Genomic DNA, 13,735 nt, shown 5'->3' with positions numbered 1-13,735 from the left:
GTGGAACGCGTCTTCCGTGCGCTCAGAGCTCCCCGCAGTAGATGTCCCCGCACCGCTGTTCACTATAGTTGTAGGTTCTGTAATAGAAAAAACAAGCACGAGAGTAAGATTTTTTGGTTGAATAGATGTGTATCACAACGGATCACACCATCTTCGATTGATTTGGCACGACATATTTTCAAACAGCAAGCCATGAGACTGCGTGTGGACATGTGTGGCAGCTGTAGCTGTCCAGTCATGGCAGGTACTATTTAACAAACATGGCAACTATTGTTTTGCCTACAAAAAACTACAAACAACAAATGTAGTGATGTTTTTTGTGGTTCAATTTTTTTCCTTACCTTGTTGTGCTGCATTTGGCCATCTTGTGTGGTCTGTGACACCAAAATGTCGTGCTCCACCTGCAATTTGTGAAGCTTGCCACGGGACGTTTGCCGTGTCACCACCAGCGTAATACGCTGTAAGCATAGTAGTGGTTGGTCAATTCATGGCAATTTGTAGTTTGTGCTAGCACGGCAACTGCAGTCGCCCCTGATGTGGCAACTGCAGTTTTACTGGCATGGCAACTATAGTTGCATCGGCATGGCAACCGCAGTTGTTCCTCCATGGCAACTGCAGTTGCGATGACATGGCAACAGTAGTTGCTCTGGCATGGCAACTGCAGTTGTTTCTCCATGGCAACTGCAAGTGTCCACTGATGGCAACAATAGTTGTCCAGGGATGGCAAGTGTAGTTTTAAATTCATGGCAATTGTAGAAGTCCAGTCATGGCAATTTGGAGCTGCCAACTATGCCCCTTCTGCTAATTAAACATCCGCAACTTCACTTTTTTTATGGACTGACCTGTGTATGACGTCGATGGCAGGTACATGGGTGCTGGCTGATGCCACGTGCTGCATGAAGGCCCTGCATTTTCACCCGTGATAACTCGTGAGTCCTCTTGCCAGTTTTTTTGCATGTCCATTTTTCACGTCCACAGCAGTATGTGTTTTTTTTGGTTTTGCATTACCTTGATTAGCCATACTAGCTAGTTGAGGTTGGTTGCCCGTACATATGTCAGTGTTAGCGCCTTGTGACTGAACTTGCCATGGGGCCCCCCTGAGAGTGTTTTGGTCATAAGAACCTGCAAAAAAATGGGAGTGTAGGACATAACTAGAATGTCATCTTCATCGTTGCGAAGTTGGCAACTGCTCTCTTCTTTTTGTTACCACGCATCATACCTACGCCTACATACTGTTCTAGTAGTGGCAGCAACGGCCGTGCAGAGATGAGTTGACTATACTTTGCTGCATCCCAAGGCGGTGTTTCTGGCCTTTGAGAATCCCAAGCATCAGCGCCACCTTCGCGATTCATCCTTTCCGCATCTCGATTCTTTTCCGACATGTTCTCAATCACTGGATGATCAAAAAGGCATCAATAATCCACAAGAATTGTATTCTTCTGCTGCTTGCACATGGAAAATAGGGATGGCAAGCAACAGGTCAAAATAGGTGGCAATTGTCATCATACACAAGCAGCAACTGTCGTTACACACAAGTGGCAATTATTTTTTCCCACCCTCTTCATTCAAAAAATCGTCCTTCCTGCCCTTTTTTAGGGATTCCTACTCATCCATTTCATACCCAACTACTTAAGTGCCTAAACTAGGCACCTAAGTTAACCTCAAACGTAGTACATGGCAGATCTGGTGTATTCTGCCTGGCAATTGCGAATATACACCGAACCATGCAGTGTTCTACCCCTATAGTATGGACCCAGTACAAGATCGGGAGATTTTCATCCTTAAGGATGAGAGGGAAGGACGAGATCGAGAATTTTCACCTGGTTTTAGTTGATCGTGTTTGGAGGGCTGGATTGGAGTGGGCGGCTGGGGATGGGAAGGGTTAGGGTGTGGTTTGGGGTCGGAGCGCCCTACGGGTCTGCCCTGGTTGCCATGGCAACCAGGGATGGCCGGCGACGGATGTCGGGGTTCGAGAGGTGGGGGACGATGGCGGCGTACGAGAGAGGGGATGGATCGGAGGCGTGGATCGGCTGGGTCGTGCGGGCAGCCAGTCTTCTGGCCCGGACGGGGCAGTGCGGGCGGGGTTGCCACACACCGGACGTGCGGGCCGTGCTTTTGTGCGCTCGGACGTGGTCGTGCGGGCCGATCCCCGTCTATGCCGCACGAGGCGTGCGGGCGGGTTCCTATCGACGCCACACGTGTGGCAGTTATTCGGACCCAAAAAAAAACTACAGATATAGTCACACACGCCCAGGCGTGTAGTCCAAGAATATGATATCATGATTTGTATAGCGTCCAAAGTCTTTCGTAATGGCAACATATAGTCCAAGCATATGATAGCACGATTTGCATAGCGTCCGTACTCTTTCCTAATGCCGGTTCTGACTCCTGTAATAATCCTTTTGCATCGACTCTCCTGTCTTATTTTTAGTTTTTATTGATAGAACGAAACAATATGATCTCACGAGCGCCTCATTCAAGTTTTTTGCCCAGTCTATTTATAGATACGAATAAAAAAAAGTAAGATGTCATTGACTCTCCTATTTCCATTTTAACTTTTGAGATAGAACGAAACAAAATTAGCTCACCAGCGCCCAATTGAAGTTTTCAGCATATACACTACCAAACAAAAACAATTGTTTTAAAATTTATATTTTTAATGCCTGATTAATTTTTTTTGTCGAGCCACTACCTAATTATATTAGAAAGAACAAAATAACCATCTAAAAAAGAACAAAACAAGGTCTTCCCTTTTTAAGAATATAATATTCATAAGTATTTCCATGGCAACTACCTACTTATATTGGATAAAATAAATTAATTACAACGCTAAATAGACTTTAAAATAATGGTGGCGGGTCCCATTGACAAAACCAACGCATGGCTCCTACCTCTCGATAACCCGTGAACTAGCTATGGTGGGCCCCACTGCTAGATGCTACATGACAAAAAATGATCATCACATATTTGTAGTATTCGGTGACTCCAGCTAGTTCGTCATACAAAATACCAAATCGTCACAAAAATTGGCAACCAGGTGTGCTGAAAAGCCGAGGCATCCCAGTGACGTCTAACGTCGCCGATTTGCGGTAATTGGTGACGCCACCTATTAGAACATCACACATTGGGCATTTAGGTGACGTTGTCCACCATCGTCACAAGGATTTTCGTCGCAGTATGTCAATTTTGTTGTAGTGCTACTTAAAAAAACTAATACGATAAGCTAGATAGATCGGGGGGCACCAAACGCGGGTTCTTCTTCGGGCTCTTCTTCTCCTCCTCCTCCGGGGGAACAACGCCACCTCGCTCCTCCGGGCGCCGCCCTTCACTCCTCCCCGTTGTTGATGGGGTACAGGAGCGTGTGCATAACGCCGTTGTTGGGGAAGATGCTCTGGAAGTCAGTGAAGATATTGTAGGTGGTGAAAGCTATGAACTCACAACCAACCCAATACGCTCGCCCGAGGAGATGGAAAGCATCGAAAGGGTTAGTGAACGTGGCGAGGAGCCCAACCACAACGCCGTTGTGGTTGACCTCCTCAACATGGTACATCCGAGGAGAGCCGCGGGGGAGGTGGCGGAATCCGGCCGCAAGGAAGAACTCCGTTAACTCCCTTGCGCCCCTCCACCTCGAGATCGCCCAAACCCTAAGGGTTCTTTCTACATACACTCCGTCCGGGTAGAGCCTTTCCGGCACGGTTGGGGGGAAGCGGTAGGTGGGGGCGGTGTACTGCATGGTGGCGGGGTGGCTCGAGTGCTCGGTCGGGTTTGATGGAGAAGAAGGAAGAAGAAGGGCAGAGGAGGCAGAGGATGGGGTATGATGGATGAGGAGGGAGAGGACGATAGTGCCCGGCTTAAATAGCCCAAGTGCGACGTGGTTTCACCCCGTCGAAACCCTAGAATTAATGGGCGGGCGGCGTTTGCTGGCGCCCCATGAAAGTGTGTACACGAGCGTGGCCGTGGGAAACGGACTGCGACGCTTCTGTGCCACCGGTCGCGGGTCAAGGGGTATGGGCTCACGCACGCATCTGTACCGTCGTGGGTCAAGGGGACACGCCTTCCCCGGGTTCTCTGCCTGTGCCGCCCGTGCATGCATGCCGTTGCCCATTAATTTGCTCATCTTGCTAGGGCCTGGCTAGAGGGCAAGGTTCGGTCGATGGGAGACGTGACAATAATGGACGCCTTCTTTTGCCCATCTTGTAACGGGCAGCACGCTGTTTGAACTGCATCGATACCCACATCGCTACCCCATGCCAGTATTGCGTCTTCAAAGAGGAGCACGCCATGCAGCGTTGGCTTTTTGGTTGTCTTCATCGGGCTGCTGCATTGTGGCCGGGTGCATGCTTTGATGCGACGCTGCATCGGTTCTAATGGTAGGCATGCGACAGGTTACTGCATTGATAGGGGTGGCGGAGCAGGGCTACATCGAGGCATGCATGCAATGCACGGGCGCAGTCCTGTGGGTGTGCATGCATGATGCGGGTAGGCACGGGCACGCATGCAACGATGGAAAGGGCACTGCGTAGGCTTGGTCCATGCACCGCGTCAACTCTTGCCGTTGGATTCAAATGAACGGTCCTGATGCTCCAACGAGAGAGGCTGATCCAAACCCCACCGCGTCAACCAATCAGCGCGTCTCATGCTGATCGCTGCACACTATAGCTAACCCTAGCGCCTGATCTCAACTGTCCACGCACAACGATCGACGACCAGGTAGTGTGCGGGGTTTTGAGGGCTTTTGAGAGGGGTTTTGAGGGGTTTTGAGAGGTTTTAACTGATTAGGGTTGAGCATAACTAATTCAAAAAAAATCAAAAAATATAAAACTTGCGCACATAGTCTTATTATGTCGTATAGTAACGAGAAAAAAAAATATAAATATGGTTTACATACATTTTTATGAAAAATCCTTCACAAAATTGTCATTCCTCAAACAATGTAGTATGGAGTTCAAGGGAGAGAGTAGTGGGCACCCGAGAGTAGGTGGGGTTTTGGAAATGAAAAGTGTGAAAACCTCACCAAAACTTCATTTTGGATTGACTAAGAAAGATCTGAACTTACTTTTCTCATTTTCATGTTTTAAACTTGTTTTATATATAATTTTCTATTAAACCTTGTTTTTTCAAAAAGAAAAGAAAATAATAGAAAATTAATTCAATAAATAGTGAGACTTTAGATTTACACTATATAGGTAGAATAGATGTGTAGAAAAATTATTTGGCTGGTTTAGACAAGGTGCCAAAAAAACTTGCTTAAATAGGAGGCCGTTTACCTTACCTTTGGAGGTCATTTGAAGCACACTTTTCATGACTATGAGTTCAACTTACCAAAAGGGCTCAGAATGATCAGCAAGCAAACATATTTCAGTTGAGGTACTTTAGATAGCACTAAAACATCAATAGCCCAAATTTAAATTTAAATTTAAATTTAAATTTGAATTTTATTTGGCTGGTTTAGACAAACAAGTTTGAATAGAAATATGGGGATACATAGTGACTACCAGTACGCACCAAGTTACAAATATTATTACATGCCCCAAATTTTCAAACTGTTCTCTGTTCTACTTCTTCCTACCACGTCGTGTGCCCTTCTTCGCCTTAGCCCTTCTTATTTTTTGTTCTACTACACACACAAGTTCACTGATCATCTTGGTTTTCTTCACTGGTCTTTTCAACACCTCGCCAATACCCTCGTGATCAGTGTCTTCAGTCTCAATGTTGACACCAGTTTCAGTTTCTTTGGTGTGTACCTCAACATGGGTTTCTTCAGTCTGAACCTCGACACGCTCAAGTTCAGTTTCTTCAGTTTGAACCTCGACACGCTCAGGTTCAGTTTCTTCAGTCTGAACCTCGACACGCTCAAGTTCAGTTTCTTCGGTGTGCACCTCCACATCAGTTTCTTCAGTCTGAATGTTGACTGCAGTAGGATTTTCTTCAGTCTGCACAGGCTCAGGCACACTTCTCTTCTTTCTACCACCATTGAATCTTGCTTTTTTTTGTTGGCCAACACTGTTCAACAACAAGGGGCTGACTTGCTCGCTTCCTCCTGTGCAGAAAATGTTATAGATATAGTAATTGGAAAAAAGCACCAAATCAAAACACAGACAAATAAACAAGAACATACTTTGGCTTATCAGAGTGTAACGGCATTTGACAGATCCCACTCCGTGCCCAAGTTCCTGGCACAACTTGCATCTGTTTTTGTTACCTTTTTGGGCCCTTTTTGGCTTTTCATCTTTCTTTCCCTTCTTACTACTTCTAATGTGTGAAATAGGCATTTTACAATGACTGAAATAATTAAATTGTATTTCAGAAAATCAGTCGAATTTAGTGGTTCGAATAACTGAAATAGATAGTTCTTCTGAAAGAATTGAAACATATTGAGTGAAATAAATGGATTCAAACGTGTTCAAGAAGTATCCAAAATTAAGCTTGTTCTAAAGATCTTGAAATCAGGAGTTCAAATATATAAAAGTTTCAAAAATTAAATTTTGGTTTTAAAAATATAAGCCATATAAATTATCAATGGGAAATTAAAAGCGATGAATTGTATAAGAGAAAACAGACAATGTGTACTGTATTATGTGCAGAAAAAGAGATGCAGATGTCAGTACCGTCCTTTTCATGCATGGGTCCCAGGATAAAGAAAATACAGATAAAAAATCAGAAAAGGAATCAAATACGACAGAGAATGATTTAGATATGTCAGAGCTGGAGCACTGCTATTGGCTAGTGGTCACCGGTAGCCCCCGGCTCCGGTAAAAAAATCCTTTTTCGATAGCTCTAACCAATACGACCCACGCTGGCGTCGTGTCGGATGGTCTCGTCGTTGACCGTTTAATCGATGAGATTCTTGAAGCAAATCGTCCCACTGAGACATGTGTGCTACCTACGGCCGGTCACTCTACAATTTAAGAACATCTTTTTACTCGAATTTGATGACTCTATCTTTCAGAAGCAAGTGTACGTGATCAATGTACAAATGGATTTTCACTCCCTTTTTCTGTTTGATTGATGTGACAAATAGAGAATGGTGTCAACCGGTCGGCTAGGCTAGCATGGAGCTAGCTAGCTCACCTGCGCTCAAGTGACGGAGTGATGCGTGGTGCTTAGAGTTTCTTCTCTAAAAATGTGCCTGTATGGGTTAGTATTAAATGGTCTTGTTATATATGCTGGGACGAATATGTTAAGTGGTGCATTTCCTAAAAACAATTACCACTTTAGCACACATTGTACAATGTTATGGGACAAATATGTAAATTGGTTGATTTTTAAATTTGGATAAGTCGAATCTCCAGCTGTTGATTCTTGTGTCAAGATTGGTGTTTTTTCCCTTCATATTGTTTCTTGATTGGTGTCAATCGGTTTTCTTAATGGGCTTTTTAGCCTGTTACCCATTTGTCTCTCTTTTTTTCTTCTATTTGTACCTTCTTTTTCTAAATTATTTTTCTTCCTTTCTTCTTTTTCGTGTTTTCTTTATTCTATACGGATATTTTTTACATGTATTATGAGTGTAAATGTATACACACAAGTACTATAAAATATGTGTGTAAATTATGTTGGAGTGTGGAATTTGCATTATTATATGCTTATTATTTGCATCTTACATAAAGTGTAGTTTCAGTGCAAAGTTGTGGGCATGTTTTTACATTCTTTCTTCTTAGAACGTTAAACGAATATCATTAATTTATTATTTCTTTGGAAACATTCATTATTTTGATTGTTTTATTTTTTTCTCCATTTTGTTTCTTCTTTAAGGTTAATATAAATTACACTAATAAGTCCTTCTCAGTAAGCTCAAATTTTATGAAAATCCCACTTCTTGCATATTAAAAAAAAGAGATTCTATGTATGTTGTGCGCAAATTGTCATTATTATTTTAAAATGTTTAATTTACTTTCTTCTTAAAGGTAATAACAATGATACTAATACATTCTCGCTTAGAAAGCTTCATTATTTTGATTTTTTATTTCTTCTTTAAGGAAATACCAATTTAATTAATTCATTCTTTCTTAGTAAATGTACTTTTTGCAAAACAAATCGACTATTATATGCTTATTCTTGAAAGATATAGAAAAGTGCAATTTTTCATGTAAATTTTGTGCAAATTTTGTCATTATTTGTTTTAATTTAATTCATTTTCTTTCTTTTCAGAGGGTAATACAAATGCCACTAATTCATTTTTTCTTGGATAACACATTATTATGTTCTATTTTAATTTTTACTATTTTCCTTTTTAATTTAAGGATAATATTAATCATCTCTTTCAAGGCTACTTGGGAAAGCCTTCCTCACCTCAATCTCTGCCGGCGAGCCCGTGGATTCACCTCCCCTGCGCCTGCCGCTCCGGCGGCCGGTGGCGTGGAGGAGAATCCTAGTGTCTCGTCTCCAGCTAGTAGATTGGTAGGGTTTTAGTCCTCGCAAGGGGGACGTTTGGACGGGCTCCAATCAGTCAGTCTTCCGGATTCCGATCCTCCTCAAGTTCGTCCCTTGGGACGGATTAGACGGAGCTCCAACGTAGATTCCTGCTAGTTCCTTGGGGCAGCGAGGTTAGGATTTCTCGTCCTGCATATGCAACGGCGATATTTGGTGTCTGGTTGTTCAGATCAATCCAAGGATTCAATGGCAACGACCACGGTTCCGGGGCGCTGGTCCTTAGGGGCACGTGCACGAAGACTTTCCGACTGTCATCGACTAGGTCAGGTCGGCTCTGGTATGGGAGCGGCGACGGCGGCGCGTCAGCGGCTCGTTCTGGCGGCGGCAATGGTTAGTTGGTGGTCTCGGAATCTTATTATGTAATTTTTATTATGTTTGAGGTGCTTTGTTTTTCTGGTGAATCTTTATAATAGATCTATTTTTTCGGCAAAAAAATATCAATGACACTAATCAATTCCTTTTTAGGATATTTTTTGCAAAATTTGAACAACTATATGATTATTTCTGCATATTATAAAAAGCGCAACTTTAGTGTAAACTGTCTTTAAATTGTATCACTATTTTGTTTTATTTTTTTCAAAAAAATCTTAAAGGGTAACACCAATGATCACTAATGCATTTTTGCTTAGAAAACATCATTATTCAGGTTTAGTTTTAGTTTTTATTTAATTCCTTTCTTAATTAAGGGTAATTCTAATGCATTAATCCATTCCTTGTTAGAAAACTTTTTTACTTGCAAAAATTCCACTATTATATGCCACCATTAAAAAGGCAGAAAGCTCTTCGGTTCAGCAAAGTGTGTAAACAAGCTCCCAAACGGATGAAATTTGGCATTGTGTTTTCGTGGGACCCATGTAGGGTTTGGTAAAAATTCTAGAGTATTATGAAAAAAATACTTGATTCACATTTGTGTACAAACTAAAGACTCTCTGGCGAAGTATCGAAGTTTCGAACGAAAACCACACACAACTCAATTTTTCTACATCGTTCTCACCTCAAATAATTCTATGTTTAATACTCCCTCCATTTTTGTATACAAGGCCACAAACTTGGATTACAGGTACCAATGTAAAATTTAATGCCTGCATTACAAGTCAATTTTTCTTCTTCTTTACTGGGATCATTAATACTCCACATGCATGCAAATAAACTAAGTGGAGGAAGTAGCTAACTATCATTATGATTGCATGCATGAAAGTATTAAACATGTTGTTAGTACGAGAAAATATCATTAACTTTGCCTCGATTACTGTTGGTGGCCTTGTATAGATGCAAAATGTATATTCCATAGTGGCCTTGTATATAAAAATGGAGGGAGTACACACCAGTGAAAATCTCATGCTCAAATTTGAGACTATTCTGCGCTTAGAAATTATATGATCTTTTTTTTTTGCAGGAATTATATTTTTTAAAATACACGCATAGCTCATCAAGCTCTAATGGTTATTTCTTCTAGCCTTTTCAAGGTCATGCTTATATTCAAAGTAGATCGCATAGCCCAGCACCCCCAAGCTTCCGTAGAGCAAGAGATCTATGGCCATATCAGCCCGACCTCTTTTATACATCAAATCCCTGCACCGAAACACAAGGGAGATTACGTTAGTGACCCACGGATGGGTTAAATGATCAAAAAATTGCAAAAAGAAATTTATACATGTATGAATCGCGAGTGTACATTGAATTGCTGTCCTGTAGGACTGTATGAGTTGTGTGTCTGTTTGTCGCTAGGAAGAATAAGGAAGCGGGAAGAGAGAAGAAGCAGCTGCGGATTGGGGTAGGGCCGCATGTTGTGGGACTGGGGCGGCTCGAGGCTTTCGGCAAATGGTCAAGTGCATGATTGGTTCGGACGATCTGATCTAGGCCTCGGAAGCTGAATCCTCACGCAGCTGAAGTCTCCATAGCTGAATCCCCCACATATTATAGGGACAAAGTAGAGGTTCGGTTGAAGATGATCTAAGGCCATCTAAAACTGCGGCTCGGCAGCGACGAGGACATCAACCCTATCTATCGCAGCGCAGCCGCGAACTGGGCATGAAGGGCGCCACCACGAAGATCGGTGGCTGCGTGTGGCACTGCTCCGAGCACAGCCAGTTGTCCCGGCTCCTGCGCAGTCATGCTCCGGTGCTCCCACGGACAACAGTGCAGTGGCGCAAGCGGCGTGAGGCCAATGCCAGTGGCAGTTAGGCATACTACTTTTTTTTTTGCGGGGTAGTTAGGCATACTACTTATGCATACTTCGTAATATTGTTTAGATGTGTTTGCATACTAATTATATATACTTCATAATCCTATTTCTGATCATATAAAATTATCGTGTGTATAGACTATTTTGATTTTGCATCATATAATTTTATGCTCTTCTCTAACAGCTTTGAAAACAAAAGAAAGTCTGCCCTCCACCACCATGCATGTATCCATATCAGATTCATACCATTATTATCATTTCGTTGGTTCAATCAAATTTAAACAATTGCGCTCATCGGATTTCTAACTATATGTTGATTGAAATTATATGGAAAAGCGTTTTTGTTTTTGAGGATGGAAAAGAAAGTTTATAGATATCCTAAACGACTATGTTCTAAGTTTTTTCCTTTGGTTGATCATGTACGTACCCTTGTGATTCACGTGCGGCAGCATCTGTCCTGTATGATCGGATGTTCATACACTTCTCGGCACGATTACCCTGCATGCAAAGCACACAAATTAGGTATAAAATAAGAGATTGATCGACGCCAACCCGTTTGGCGCCATAGGGTTTATATATGCAACATGCCGCCATATGTTTCACGACTTTTGCATGATTTCATTAATTTCCATGCAATGAGACCTATATTTTTATTTTGGAACTAATATTATAATTAAGGCATCTCTGGATTAATACTGTGACTTGATGCATCATACGAAAACCAACATTCAATGGAAACCGGTGAAAACCACTGGAAGAAGATGTTTTGAAGTTTCAAAAAAATTTGAAAAAAATTACGGAATGTTAAGAGAATGATGTTTTATTGCCACGCAAAATTTTAAGTTGAAACAAATTATGAGATGTGAGCTATGAAAAAGGCAAAATCAGCGTTGAATAGTGCCGAACAGTAATGTAACTATTCAGGATTGAATTTGACTTTTTCATATCTCACATCTTGAAATATTTCAAGTAAAAAATTTGCGTGGTAATAAAACATCACTCTTAACGTCCCGTATTTTTTCAGATTTTTTCAAAACTTCAAAATATGGCTTCCACGAAATTTTCAATGAATATTGATTTTCGTATGATATTCTCCCTATAGATTGATGCCAAAGAGAAAACGTGCTCCGTACTTTCAAAACCCAGACATGGATTCACTCGGGAAAAAAAACCTAGACATGGATGGGTGCGAACCTGGGCAGCCTTGGTGGCACCGGCGGCGCTGGCGCCGGTGGAGGAGGAGAGGGGCTGATGGGTAGCGAGTCGCCGGCTGACCATCGGCAGCAACCGACGCAACCCCGCAGCCATATGTTTGGCTCTCCTGTTTCGACGAACGATCGCCTGCAAAATTAACACGTATGATGAGTCACGCCTGGTTTTCAACTTGACTAGTTCGCTATATGTACTCCGCCACGGTCAAAAAGTCAGAGGTGGACTTGTATTTTTCACGACTCTTTGTTAGGACAAAAGTCTACATGTCACCACGTTTCGAAAATAAATTTCGGCGTAAAACAGGAGGATTTCTCCCTATGCCGTACTTACTTTTACAAATCGGAAAGACTAACGTCCACACGTGTGGGCGTCTGGCAACTCGCCTACATGCATGAATCCTCGTCCAACCAATTCTGCACGAATCTTGGCACGTTCTACTAGTTTTTGTGTGCCACGTAGGACTGAACTGATGTATGAGCATTCATCCGGTCGCCCACACGTTCTTTTTGACCACACGGGGGCTGGTGTGTGGGTGTTTAGCAATTCGCCCACACACCAGTTTTCACGCACGCAGAGGGGGTGGTATGTGGGCGTTTATCACTTCGCCCACACGCCCGTCTCCTCGCCCACACACAAAGTTGGCAGTTGACATGTGTTTCTGCAGGGTACATGGCAACTGTCATAGCTTTGCTTGTAAGCAGATGGCAACTCTCTTCTACCCGAGTTGCCATGTGTTTTTGCATGGTACATGACAACTGACTTAGCGTGCACGTAAGCAGATGACAACTCTTTTTTTTACATGGCAACTGCCCTAGCGTGCGTGTGCGCACATGGCAACTCTCTCTTTTACCCGAACATATTTTTTTGTGATGCTTTTTTATAGTGCTACATGGCAATTGCCTAGTATTAGTAGGTGGCAACTCCTAAAGTGTTTTCAAATCATGGCAACTGCAGTAGACCAGACTATACATGGCAACTGTAGGTAAGCGACATGGCAACTGCAGTTAAATGAACATGGAAGAGGGTCCCGACCATGGCAACTGCGGGGACGCGTGGTAACTGTCACGCGGGGCGCGTGGACCATAAGATAGGAGGCCTGCCGTACGGGCGTGTGGGCGTTATCTATTTTGCCCACACGTAGGCATGTGAGAAAGGGACCGTGAGAAAAAAAAAGAGGCGTGTGGGCATTACTTGTTTTGCCCACACGTAGGTGTGTGGGCTGATACTCTAAAACACCATAAAAATGTGTGGGCAGACCCGTTAACGCCCATACGTGTTGGCATTATCGGCGCCCTTACAAATTTGCATAGAATCTGTATTTTCAAAAAAATGCATAGAATCTGATGAAGTAAGAAAACAAAACTACAGTTACAAGGTTGAAGAAAAAGACAAAAGACACGCTCGGTCGACCGATCAAGTCACCCAAACTGGTCACCTTGCCAGACCCACGATCACACTCGTGTCAGAGCATCTCCAGCCGTTGGCCCTTCAGGAGGCTTAAAAATTGTCGCCTGGGGGTGTGCAGGCGCGAAATCGGCTCTGGGGCGATTGGGTTCCCAGCCGCCGCCCCGAGGCGCCGATATCGGTCCCATTTTAGGAGCTAGTTTGCCCGCTTTTTAGCCCATTTTTGGCAAAAAAAAAGGCCCATATTCGTTGTGGTTCGAAGCAAATTTTTTTTATCACATAGTTCATCACAGAAAATCAATAAAAATCAAATAGTTCAATACAAATTATATAGTTCAACAAATAAAAACTCATATTTTATCACGCGTCGAGCTAGGCGTTGCCCTTGAGCCTCCATAGGTGCTCCACTAGATCCTGCTGCAGTTGTTGATGCACCTGCGGGTCTCGGATCTCCTGACGCATACTGAGAAAGGCAGTCCAGGTTGCAGGTAGCTGATGATCAAC

At 42.9% G+C, this 13,735-nt stretch overlaps 1 protein-coding gene and 1 long non-coding RNA gene across 2 annotated transcripts; both read right to left on the bottom strand.

The window, feature by feature from the left end:
* Window positions 1-285: 285 nt before the first annotated feature.
* LOC123133836 (uncharacterized) lies at window positions 286-1,144 on the bottom strand. Its single transcript, XR_006465405.1, has 3 exons — window positions 1,009-1,144; window positions 843-905; window positions 286-458 (listed from the first exon to the last, which is right to left on the bottom strand). It is a non-coding gene; the product is annotated as an uncharacterized lncRNA (long non-coding RNA).
* Window positions 1,145-9,841: 8,697 nt separating this feature from the next.
* Window positions 9,842-11,972, bottom strand: LOC123133890 (uncharacterized). The gene is made up of 3 exons (XM_044553278.1): window positions 11,810-11,972; window positions 11,043-11,113; window positions 9,842-10,002 (listed from the first exon to the last, which is right to left on the bottom strand). The coding sequence occupies exons 1-3, from the start codon at window positions 11,921-11,923 to the stop codon at window positions 9,867-9,869; spliced, it is 321 nt and encodes a 106-aa protein (XP_044409213.1). The 5' UTR covers window positions 11,924-11,972; the 3' UTR covers window positions 9,842-9,866.
* Between the last annotated feature and the right edge of the window lie 1,763 nt (window positions 11,973-13,735).

This window comes from Triticum aestivum, chromosome 6B (genome assembly GCF_018294505.1).
Source record: "Triticum aestivum cultivar Chinese Spring chromosome 6B, IWGSC CS RefSeq v2.1, whole genome shotgun sequence".
Lineage (NCBI taxonomy): Eukaryota > Viridiplantae > Streptophyta > Magnoliopsida > Poales > Poaceae > Triticum > Triticum aestivum.
The sequence above is the reverse complement of the archived record's forward strand: the minus strand, read 5'-3'. Positions and strand labels throughout refer to the sequence as shown.

Excerpts from the sequence above, each read along its gene's own strand:
- LOC123133890 (XM_044553278.1), bottom strand. The coding sequence starts at position 11,923 with ATGGCTGCGGGGTTGCGTCGGTTGCTGCCGATGGTCAGCCGGCGACTC. Across the intron at positions 11,114-11,809 it reads GTGCCACCAAGGCTGCCCAG|GGTAATCGTGCCGAGAAGTG; the intron begins GTTCGCACCCAT and ends CTTTGCATGCAG. Across the intron at positions 10,003-11,042 it reads GCCGCACGTGAATCACAAGG|GGATTTGATGTATAAAAGAG; the intron begins GTACGTACATGA and ends GTTTCGGTGCAG.